Genomic DNA, 12,190 nt, shown 5'->3' with positions numbered 1-12,190 from the left:
GCCTGCACATGCATATGCACACACTCGCATGCACACCCACATAAACACATACACATCTTAGAAAAAAAAAAACATGAGAAGGGATTTTTAAAATGTGCACTTCCAAGAACGATCAAAAGGGAAGACAGTAATAAAAAGAAAAAAGTGTCTCTCCCCCACCCCAGCATGGCTGCCGGGGTGAGGGAGCGCTCTTACTCATCAGAAAACCCAAAAGATGTTGCTGCCAGCTCTGGAGGGAGAGGGGAAAATTGCCCACTCTCTCCATGAATCCAGGGGGATATAGGATTTTTGCTATCCCACCTGGGCACACCTATACCAGGTGTCCCAGCTAATCAGCCTAGGCTTGGAGGAGAAATCCAACCCTAGGCAGGTTGCGCACTCGAGAGAGATCTAACTGGATGAGATGGGCTAAAACCAAATCCCAAAACTGGCACAGGTAGGGCAAGCTGAGATAGGTGTGGCAAGGGTGTGACGTCCTAATTAGGGTCCCTCCCTTTAAGGGCCACCCTGATCCTGCCTAAGTAATCTAACTGCCTACTCTGGCACCCCCCACAGTCCCATCAGTAAAGGGTCCTTCCTCCCTCATGATCAATCCCTTCAGCCCAGGAATCTGGAGGTGAGGCCACAGTGGGAATTGTGTGTCTCTGTGCCTTCCTCATGAGTTGAGTCAGCCCACGGATGGCACCTCAGAACTTTGCAGCTCCCAATGCTCCATCCGAGTTTTCCTGGCCACCTCCAAGGAATGTCCCTGGCTTTGTGGCACTTTGGCCATCAGCCCACACTGTGAGCTACTGCAACAGACAAGAAACTCTGTGTTCATCCTTCTCACGCAAGGCAACTGTTAAGTAGAGTTCCACCCTATCATGCCACGCTCTCCTTATGAGAACCCGGGGAGACAGCATCTCCCCTGTGTCTTTGCCAGAAATAGCTATGACCATTGGAAGAAAATCTTTTTGCCTGTCTTAAGAACACAAAGAAGCCATTCAAGTTTGCTTCCTACATTGGCTGCTGGAAAGCCCAGAGCAAAACTGTTGCCCTTCCCCCCACATTAGTAAATACCCAGGAAACGGTAGGAAGTGAAGTGGTGAGAGGTGAGATCTTAATGTCACTTTTGTCTTCTGTCATCTTTATCTACCTCTTGTCTCACCTGCATTTTTCTCATTTGCTTTCTCACTGTGGATGTCTTTTTCGGTGGACTCCATTCCATTTTGGAATTGGACGTGAGTGAGTAAGTCCACCCAGCCGGACACTGGGAGGTGTGACAGACAGTGTTAAAGGCCCCAGAGCTCTCTGCGAACCCCTTGCTCCGCTCACCCCCCTACCGCCTATGCTAATGTGGATTCGGGGACTGCCTCTTGGTACCTTAAAGAAGAGGGAGGGCCCCCTCCTCCCCCAGCTCACATCTCTGCGCAATACCCAAGACCCTCCTTCACAGGCACTTCCTCTCTTCCCGTCCTCTCTCTAGCTCAGCTCTCCTGCTCCAGGGCTTGCAATTCCCCTCTCTTCCACTCTCTGACCCTCTCTCCTTCTCTTCCTCCTCCCTCTCTTTCTGGTACATATACACTCTCTCTATTTCTCTCTTTCTCTCCCTCCATGATTCCCTTCTCCTTCTCCCCCATTACAATAAAGTCTTAGATCCAGGGAACTATCTGTCTTGGTCCTCCATTGAAAACTCCAGACCTGAACACAACATGGGGGGCGGGGGCATGGTCGCTCCATTGAAGTCACAAGGAGAAGGAAGAGGTCTGATGATCAAGTGAGGACCAGCCTCATCCAGTGGAGCCACCTCCCCCATTGTATTCTCAAAGGGGAGAGTGTGTGTGGGAGACCTCTGGATCTGCTGGACACTCCAGTACTCAGGTACTAGGTTTCTAAGCCTTTGAATAGGCCTTCTCATCTATCAGAACTATCCCATTCAAGTTTGTCCTAGTATTGAATGCCTCTTCTGCCTCACTGGCCTTATCGTGGGTACATTCACGTCTGAGATGCCAACAGACCACAACCACCCCTCCCAGTCTGCATCTGCCCCCAACAGTGGTGCAGAAGGTTCTCACTGTACCCTTGGCTTGACCTTCAGCATCTCCTCCCCGGGAAGGTGCTGCCTGAACTTGTGAACCTCTCTGAAAACAAGGGCCTTGACTTACTCTTGAATAGCAAGATGACTGTGCTTGCGTTTTCATAATCTTTCACAGTGTGATCCGCTGAGCTCCACCCTTGTTCCCAAGAGCAAGCAGGTCACCAGAGCATCTGTACCATTCACAGCTGCAATGTCTCTGGCAAGCTCAAGCCATCTTTCATGGGTCTATCCTCTGCAAGGCCTTGTGTTCCTTGTGATACAGGAATTTGGGGATTCCTTGTATGCCAAGACAAGAATAATTTTGGGTGTCCCAGATCCTTGTCCTATGAATTTGACGAATAAAATCTATGGACCAGAGGATAAGGTTCAGAGAGATTTTGTTGTAGTTTAAAATTGTAGGAGGAAGAAGAGGAGTTGGTGGAGGGGCTAAGCCCAGAACTTAAGAGAAGGAAGCAAGGTGGAGCTCTTGACCAAGGAGACAAAAGGAGGTGTGAAAGCCCACCTCGGAAAGGGTCTTTGTTTTTTATGGGGAGTGGCTACCTGAGGAAGACCAGGTTTACGGATTTTGTTTTCTGAGCCCCATGGTTGGCTGGCTGGTTTGGCCAGATTATTCCTGATGCCAGGAGTCTGGGACCAGAAATTTTGGAAAGGGGCAGTCTTCTCAGAATGTTAATTCTCTAGGAAGGGAGTGGAAGGATCACATAAAATGCTGGGTGTGGTGGTGCATGCCTGTAATCCCAGCTCTGGGGAGGCAGAGACAGAGTTCCTGGGGCTCACTAGCTAGCTAGTGCAGCTGAATTGGTAAGCTCTAGGTCCAGTGAGAGACCCTGTCTGGAAAAAAAAAAAAAAAGGTAGAAAGTAATAGAGGGAGATACTCAGTGCTTATCTCTCCCCACACACACTCACACACATGTGACCACACACATGAACATGCTTATGTATTTGCACGCATACCACATGTACACACACCAATGAAAGAACTACATAGTGAATTCCAGGTCAGTCTGGGCTAGAGGGAGACCCTAACTTTAGGAAACAAAAGGGAGAAAAGAAAGCAGGAAGGGAGGGAGAGAGGACCCCGGGCTCTCAGCTCAGTGTGGTGGATGGCAGAAGCAGGGCTGAAGGACTGGCACCTGGACGACGCTGACCTCTGCGAGGCCCGTTCCTCCGCCAGTTCTGTCAGTCTTCTGAGCGAAATTTCGGTCTCCTTCATGCTGCCGCTTTGCCTGTTTCTGAACGCGCCTCACCGTCTCCTCTGGGAGAGGGCAGCTCATGGCAGAGAGCTGTACCAGTCTCCTCATGCCCTTGGTGTTGTCCTTGGCCAGGAACCTACTGCCAGCAGAGGGAGGTGGAGGCCATCATGGAAGGCGATGAGGATGACAGAGGCTGCTGCTGCTGCAAGCCTGGCCACCTGCCCCACCTGCTGTCCTGCAACGCCGCCTTCCACCTGCGCTGGCTCACCTGGGAGGTCGCCCGCACGCAGTACATCTTGGAGGGCTACAGCATCCTCGACAACAACGCGGCCACCATGCTGCAGGTGTTCGACCTGCGCAGGATCCTCGTCCGCTACTACGTCAAGGTAGGCTCGCTCCCCGGCGCCGTCCGGGGAGCCAGGCCAGGTGGGCGCCCGCTTCTCCTGGAGAGCTCAGCACGAAGCGAGATGCTGGGATTGCTTCCGGGCTTCTCGATTGGAGGCTCTGAGGCTGAGGACCACTGTCTTCATGAAAATCCCAGCAGGGCGTGGTGTCCACCTGAGCTCTGCCCATGGTCGTACGCTGGGCATAGACACAGCAGTCTGCCCATCGCTCCCCGCACGCTGGGACGTGCTTCTCGATGGGAGTGGTAAGCGTAAGCAGCCTGGAAGTGTTAGCAAGCCTTCTGTGAGACAGTCTTGCTATGTAGCCTCTAATTCATGGCAACCTTCTTACCCCCAACCTCCTGAGAGATTTTTTTTTAAAGGTAGGGTTTCACTGTAGTCCAGGCTGACCTGGAACTCACTATGGAGTCTCAGGGTAGCCTTGAACTCATGGCGATCCTCCTACCTCTGCCTCCCGAGTGCTGGGATTAAAGGCGTGCATCACCATGCCTGGCCTGAGTGCTGGTTTTTATAGGTTTGTGCCACCATAGCTAAAAGTGAATCAGTTCTTAAACTATGCTAAAAATCTCAAAAATAGGGCTGGGGAGATGGGTTGGCATGCAAGGTACCTTCTACTCAAGCATAAGGATCCACGTTTAGATCCTCAGAGCCCACTATGGCACTGGGTGTGATGGAGTATACCTGCAACCCCATCGAGGAGGGGCAGAGGTAGGAGGATCCCCAGGGCTTGCTGGCTAGCTAGGCTAACTGAATCAGTGAGCTGTGGGCTCAGTGAGAGACCTGTCTCAAAAACACACAGCAGGAAGGAAGGAAGGAAGGAAGAAAAAGAAATTCAAAAGGCCGGAATAGTGGTGCACACCTTTAATCCCAGCACTCAGGAGGCAGAGGTAGGAGGATCACTGTGTGTTCGAGGCCACCCTGAGACTACATAGTGAATTCCAGGTCAGCCTGGGCTAGAGTGAGACCCTACCTCAAAAAAAAAAAAAAAAAAAAAAAAGCAGAAAAAAGAAACAAACAAACATATGGTGGGCCTGGAGCGATTGCTTAGTGGCTTAAGGCACTTGCCTATGAAGCCTAAGAACCCAGGTTCAATTCCCCAGATCCCAAGTAGCCAGATGCACATGGCAGCACATGTGACTGGAGTTTGCAGTGGCTGGAGGTCCTGGTGAGCCCATTCTCCCCCCCACCCCACATTAAAAGGTCAGTCTGTTGGGCTTGCCTCAATAATAAATAAGTTAATCAGCTGATTAATTAAAAAATACAGTGAAGAGTGATAGAGGAAGACACCATTGTTGACCTGTGGCTTTCACATGTATATATATGTGCATGTGCACCCACACACATGTGCATCCACACACAACATAATACACATATGCACATATATGTACAAAACAAATCTGAAAAATAAAAGTGAACACCCCAGTCAATACTTGCTCCAAGCAATCGCCTTTCCTCCTGGGGCAAATAGACTGATCAATCTTTCCACGGCTCAGAAGTGCAGCTGGGCCTGGACCTCCTGGAGAACAGAGTGGGTCCCAGTCAAGGGTGCTGTGTGGGTTCCACAGAGAGGTAGGGACGAGTGAGGACAGGGGAAGCCTTTATACTTGGCCCCATGCCAGGAAGGCCGTGTGGATGGTGGGAGGCCCACCAAGGCCTCGGCCCTTTGGAGCTGTTTGGAAAGCCAAGGAGATCACGGAACCCTGACATCAGAGGCCAGGAAAGCTTGTCTCACAGAAAAGAGGAAATACCAAGTGAAAGGATCAGAAAAGAGCATGGAGTAGGTAGAGTGATTTCTTCGCAAGCGTGAGGGCCTGGGTTTGACCCCACGTCAGTGCTGAGTGTAGTGATGTGCACCTGTCATCCCAGGGCTGGGGAGACGGAGACAGGAGGATCCTTGGACACAAAGTGGTGAACTGCAGGCTCATCAGAGACCTTGTCTCAAAGGCGGAGGTGCTGACGGTGATCCTGAGGACAGGATCCGGTGGTCCCTCTGGTCTCTCCATGCACGTGCCCACACCCCCACGACCCCTGCAACATATGTGAACACACGTGCACACACGAAACAAACAAAACACAGCAGGAACGAAAGTCCACCAGCGGCAAGCCTGGGCGTTTGGAAGTTTGGGAATTCCGAGGCAGAGGAGAGACCGGAAGTGAGAGGGTCGCCAGCTCTCGTACTGCCCAGGTGTGCACTGTTCTCCTCTTCGGCTTGGCATCTGCCAGAGCTTTTGCAACGATTCAGCTTACATGCCCTGGAGAGCATGCCAGCCAGAAAGATGCAAAACTCTACATCCAGATTTTCCACGAGACTACAAGCGTTCTCAACGTCACGGAGCAGACGAGGGAAGGTTTGGGAAGCAGCTTGTGGCGTGGTGACCCGTTAGACTTCTGGTTGCATGTTGGTTCCTGGCACTTACAGACAGCCTGCCGGGAAGATTTTGTGCAACGTCATCTCCACAGACACTCAGCACATCTGTTGGTGTCACATTTGGCAAAGGTCGTAAAGCAACAGTGCTGTGCCCACGTCGTGACTTTACTTCTCTCGCACGCACGGAGGCTGGGCTCTGCACCACCAGCTCCTCAGGAACTCAGGGTGCTGACAGCTCCCTCTCCCACCTTTTGAGTGCGCTTCTCTTTTCCTCTTCCAAGATTTTGGTTCCAGGTTACAGGAAGAGAGGAAAGGGCAAAGGAAATAAAGTGTGGAGCTGGAAATGTGGCCCAGGTGGTAGAGTGCTTGTCTAGCATGCACGGAGGCCTGGGTTCGGTCCCCAGCGCCACATTAAACTGGGTGTGTGTAGCGGCACATGCCTATGACCCTAGCGTCCAGGAAGTGGAGGCACGAGTGTCGTGAGTTCAAGGTCATCCTCTATACATAGTGAGAGTTTGAGGCCAGCCTGGGATGTATGATATCTTGTCCCCAAAAGAAAGAGTGGGGAGATAGAAGGAGGAGGAGGAGGAGGGAAAGAAGAGGGAGGAGGGGAAGAAAGAGGAGCAGGAGAAATGAGATTCCAGAAGAGGAGAAATGGCGGCGGCAGCAACAGACACAGTCACTGAGGAAACAGCAAAGATGGGCACAGGCTACCGGTTCCTCTTTATACCTGGGCCAACTGCTGGTAGGTGCCGCTCGCTTTGAGGGGCAGGTCACCCCCAGTCTTCTCTGGGATCACCTTCACAGACACACCCAGCCCATCGGCGTTCTTCCTGGTGATGCTAAATCCTGTCAAGTTGGCAATGCCAACCTTCACAGTAAAGCAGACTTGTTGGTGACAAGAACATCATGACTGTTTCTTGCTTATGTACCAGGTTCAGGACACGTGCAAGTTTGTTTTATGCCTCACGCTCTTTGAGCCTCAGAGCAACCACAAGCAGTGGGTTCGTCCGCAGGACTCTTCATTCATTCAGCAGCCTCCGCCCCTTACTCCAGCCCTCACCTCTCTCTTTTACTTCATAGCAAAGGGGCCCCTTCCGGCCAGCTGTGTCCGGGTTCTGCAGTCACAGGGCGGAGGACACAGATACTGCTGAGGCCTCGGGACTGCCGGCTTCGTGCTCCTCATCTGGGGGGCAGGCAGACCTTAGGGCCCAGTACAGAGTGTCCAAAAGAAAGAAGATTGCTGAGCACATTGGTACACACCTGTAACCTCAGCATTCAGGAGGATGGCGAGTTTTAGGCCAGTGTGGGCTGTACGCAGAGACCCTGAGAAGAAAACAAACAAAAAGAAGAGCAAAGAAGTGAGGCATGGTAGCTCATGCCTTTAACTGCAGCTCCTGGGAGGCAAAAGCAGAGGAATTGTCATGAATTTGAAGAAGGAAGAAGAGAACGGAAGAAGGGAGCAGGAGAGAAGGAAGAAGGGAGGAAGATAAAAAGAGAGGAGGTAGGAAGGCCATGAGGCACAAAGCACAGCTGAGCCTGCCTGGAGTCCAGCCAGCTCCATCCTGACAGCAGGGAAGTCTCCATTGGATGTCTGTGACCTGAGGTCACTGGTGTGGCTGTCCATTCACTGTCTCAGTCTCACACTGCAGGAACCCTCATCTCAGTGCCTGAGTCCATTTCCCATCCAGAATGTGGACAGACAGGAGAGCAGGGTGATTTCTTCCAGAAAAAGATCTCTGCCCTCCCACCCTGGCAGCATCAATGCCCAACGCCTTTGCCCCACCCACTCTGTGGCCAGCAACTTCTGTTGTCTCCCCTCACTTAGAAAAATGGGTTTTGTCAGCAGAGAGGGCATCCGCTGAGTGCTGGCACCTATTCGGAACACACATTCCACCACTGTGCCCTTGCCCCCGGTGATTCCCTGGTGACACGCACAGCCCCATGCTTGAAGTCCACTCAGCTCCACCAGCCCTGGGCACCACTTTCATTTTTCTGTAAAGTGAATTTTGGTGAACGTTGGATTTGACCTTCAGCAATAGGCTCTGAACTGTGGCTCAAGTTTCAGTTCTCTCCATGGCTGTTGGACTTTTTCAGGTCCAGTATTAGCCTTTTGGAAGGATGGATTCATCAAAAACCACAAAGTGGCTTTCAGCATAGCTATGATTCAGAATACTCAGAACCAAGGTTTAGCATTTTCCCCAAGTGAGAGTCATAGGTGCCATGTCTGATGGAGGCAAAAATGAGTCATTTCTGAATATGTCAGAGGTGTTCACTGTCTGAGCATCAAGACTATGTGCTGTGATGCTTGACACTGTCAATGTAGAATCACCTAGAAAACGAGCCTCTGGGCATGTCTGTGAGGAAGCTTCCATGTCTGGAATGCCAGAGTGACTAACCGGGAGAAACTGAGCTGAGCACTGCCACTCACCTCTTTCTATTTCCCGACTGTGGGCACAACGTGACCAGCTGCCTCACACTCCTGCCTCCACGCCTGCCCTGCCCTGATGGACTGCGCCTCCAACTGCGAACCCCAGTCAGCCCTCCTTCCTTTGGGTGCTTTTGTCAGGCATTTTGTCATAACAGAAAAGTAATAGTCATGTGTGTATGGGCGCTGCAACAATCTTACCTCAACACTCTTTCTAAGAACTGGGTGGTTATTACTTTTCTTGTAGTTGTAACAGGATGCCTGGCAGGAGCAGCTTAAGGGAGGAAGGGCCTGTTTTGGCTCATGGGTCAGGGGCGATCAGTCCTTTGGGCAGAGCAGACCTGAAAGCTGAGTGCCTCCATCCCTGGTGGCAGGAGCTTATTGAACTACGATTAGGAAGCAGAGAGCTTGGGCGGCACCAGCTCAGCTCCTAATAACCCGTTTCTGCCAGAAAGACCAGCCCCAGGTTCTTCAGTCTCCTAAAACCACCAAGCACATGACGCTGTGGTGGACATTTCGCAGTCAGGCCATGACGCGCTGTTGCCTTAGCTTGTTAAACACTGGAGGGGCTAGGGAGCTCACAGCCCTGGACTTTTCTCTAGGATCAACCAGAAACCAAAAGTGCGTCTTGCCATTACTTACACCCATGGCAACATTGTGTCGGTATTAAACTTTCCCATTTTCTTTCTTTCTTTTTCCTACAGTAATCCTTAAGAAAAGATACTTCACAGTGTCTCACACGAATTGTTTCTCTGTGTTCAACCCAGCAGAAATACACATGATACTCCTTAAGGATAGCATATCTCATAGTTATCTGGGGTTGATTTTCTTTCTGAGACCTAATAAACTGAAAAAAAAAAAATCTTCCTGGCCTCAGAATGGAGACAAGAGCTCACAATCTCGCCTTCTTTCTGCAGAGCATAATATACTACCTGCTCGCTTCCCCCAAACTCCTGTCCTGGGTCAAGAACGAGTCCCTGATGAAGTCTCTGCAGCCTTTTGCTAAGTGGCATTACATCGAGCGTGACCTTGCAATGTTCAACATTAACATCGATGATGACTATGTCCCGTGTCTGCAGGGGGTCACCCGGGCGAGTTACTGCAATGCTTACCTGGAGTGGATTCAGTTCTGTGCAGGGAAAAGACAGGAGGTAGGAGGAGGGCCCGGGGGCTGGGCTACCGACGGCATGAGTAACAGACAAGGGTGACTAGCCACTGGGGCAAATGCTAATAGGTGAGGGGGGAAATTAGTATTTGGATAGACGTTTGCTTTCCTAGCTAAGCAAAATTAATTGGGAGGGTTGATACACTTGGTCTCCCATGACAGATCCTTAAAGGTGTATGTCCCTTTAAGCTCTGCTCCCAGTCAATTCAGTTTTAGACCTCTGGAGTACCAGCAGGACATTGGATCCTGGATTAAAAACACATCCTGAGGGCTGGAGTGTAGCTCAGTAGCAAAGAGCCTCTCTAATGTGGATTTGATCCTAGCACCACCAAAACCAAAACCAAACCAAGCCACAATTATCACAAAATTATGCAAATATAATCTGGTGGCTCATGCCTATTGCCCCAGCAGTAGGGAGAGTGAGACGGGCAATGCTTCTAGGCTTCCCAGGCTGGTCAGGCCACCCTCTAACCCAGGCAGCTCTCAGCCCTGCATCTGCCTGCCGCAGCCTCTTGAGTAGCCGGGAGTATTGGCCTTCACTCCCAGACCTGACCTTGACTTTCGATGACCTAGAAAGCCGAGTTGTTGGCTATGGGTTTATAGAAAGTTCCGAGGGTCCTCCTCTGAGGGAGAAGAGCCTTGCTGGCCTAGGCTCCTGTGTGCGCCTCTTCCCGCTGGGAGACCCGGCACAGGCGTCCTTTGACCGGGAGGTATGAGCGTCTTCATGACCTGAGGTGCCATATGTGAAATCCAAGGGAATTCCTTCATCTGACTTCACCTTTGCTCCTTTTATCTTAGAAAATATCTTTTCTGTTTTTATCTTTTTTTTTCCATGTCCTGCCTCAGGCAGCAGAGGGCTCCCCACCCTGAGGACTCAGTGGACCTCTGGAAGCTTGCTCTCGCCACACTCAGGAGGCTGTGGTCCAGAGCAGTGTGGGAATCTGGGCAAAGGCTGAGCTCTCGCCCTTACTCTTTCAGCCCTCAAAGGCCCTGGACAGTGTGGACAGTGATGAGGACTCGCCCTTGGTGACACTGTCCTTTGCCCTGTGCATTCTGGGAAGGAGAGCTCTGGGAACCGCAGCACACAATATGGCTATCAGGTACCTGGGGGACACCTGGGCTGCTCAGGCTGGTGCAGGTGCCCGAAGTTTTCGCTTGGAGGGATTTGTGGATCCCAACCATCTTTTTCTTTACTTCCAAGCTGACCTACTTACAAATGCTTCCTTACGCAGGAAATCAGCTTGCGCAGCAAGAGGGTGTTTTGGGTCACTGTAGATATTTTTCATGAGCAAGAGAATTGGCGCCTCCAGCCACTGCAGTCAAGCACCAGACTTGTGTGCCACCTCATGCCCATGCTCAACCTGGCACATGTGTCCACTCTTACAACTGGTTTATGTGGGATCTGGGGAGTTGAAAACGGATCCTTAGGCTTCACAGGCAAGCACCTTAGCCGCTAAGCCATCTCTCCAGCCCCACTGTGGACTGTGATGGATTTGAGTTGAGACTCAAGAATTCCAAGTACAGGGCCTTCTGGGTTGTAAGGGTCCTTAAGGATTTTCTTTTCTTTCTTTTTTTTTTTTTTTTTTTTTTCCATTTACTCTGCATCCAGGACTGACCTCCTGATCCTCCTGCCTCTACCTCCCAGGTTCTGGAATTGCAGACTTGTACCACCATACCTGGCTTCTCAAGTCTCTTTTCTTTAAAAACTAAAACTAAATTCAGCTCTCTCCTGGCCCCATGTCACTTGATCACCCAGATGAACAGCTTCTCAGGACCCTGCTGTCCCTGTTCCAGATAAGGCACTCATTTTACAGATTCCCAAGTCAGGGACTCTCATGTCGGTCTCTTGGTATTTAGCCAGGGAGCAGCTGTTCTGGCTCTGAGCTGTGCAGGGTCATTGGAATCACCTCCATTGGTGATTCTGACCCCTGGGTGCACATCAGAATTTCTTGTGGAGCTTCAATACATCCTGCCATCCAGGTGCTCCCTCAGATCAGCTAGTCCCACTAAGAGCTCCAGGAGCTGGGCACCACCACAGTATTCCTGAGCTCCCATGTTACCTCCCTATGCAGCCAAGGTTGACAGCCACACAGAACTGAACTGGGGTGTTCAGAAATGAGAAGGTCTCTGGTCTGCACTCCTGTCCCTCTACCCCTTTTCAAGACTTTCTTTAGTATTTCTGTGTGGCATTATTGAAATGGTGTTCTCCAAAAGGAGCCCAATTGACATTTGACTTGGGCGAACTTTTATTATGAGGTTAACGACAGATTTTGAAATGCAGCCTTGTGTCTGCTTTGAATTTGATGCCCCTCAGCTCTGGGTGTCAGATAAACCAGTCGAAGGAGACTTGGAACAAACTGTGTTTCCACCAGCTCACTGACAGGGGTGTGGAGAAGTGTGCTCAGTTATGCTGTGCACACATAGAGGGTGCATGCAGGTGAAGGGTTGTGGCCAGCAGCTCTTCCCAGTTCTCTCGTGGGTCGCTGGCCAGGAACCACCACAAGGAAAAGACAAGAACCAGCAGCAGGTAAATTGGTGACACCAGCTACGTTTTG

General features: G+C 51.0%; 1 protein-coding gene across 10 annotated transcripts in view; it reads left to right on the top strand.

Moving 5' to 3' along the window:
* The window catches only part of Pcnx2 (pecanex 2), a 200,038-nt gene that overhangs the window by 165,075 nt on the left and 22,773 nt on the right, over window positions 1-12,190 (top strand). For all 10 annotated transcript variants that reach the window (XM_045150737.1, XM_004659700.2, XM_045150741.1 and 7 more), the window contains 3 exons: window positions 3,403-3,656; window positions 9,388-9,621; window positions 10,614-10,735. In XM_045150737.1, the coding sequence (XP_045006672.1) occupies window positions 3,403-3,656; window positions 9,388-9,621; window positions 10,614-10,735 (610 nt within the window). The remainder of the gene's footprint in view (window positions 1-3,402; window positions 3,657-9,387; window positions 9,622-10,613; window positions 10,736-12,190) is intronic.

This window comes from Jaculus jaculus, chromosome 5 (genome assembly GCF_020740685.1).
Source record: "Jaculus jaculus isolate mJacJac1 chromosome 5, mJacJac1.mat.Y.cur, whole genome shotgun sequence".
NCBI classification, from domain to species: domain Eukaryota; kingdom Metazoa; phylum Chordata; class Mammalia; order Rodentia; family Dipodidae; genus Jaculus; species Jaculus jaculus.
Note: the sequence above shows the minus strand (reverse complement) of the source record. Positions and strands in the feature narration are given on the sequence as shown.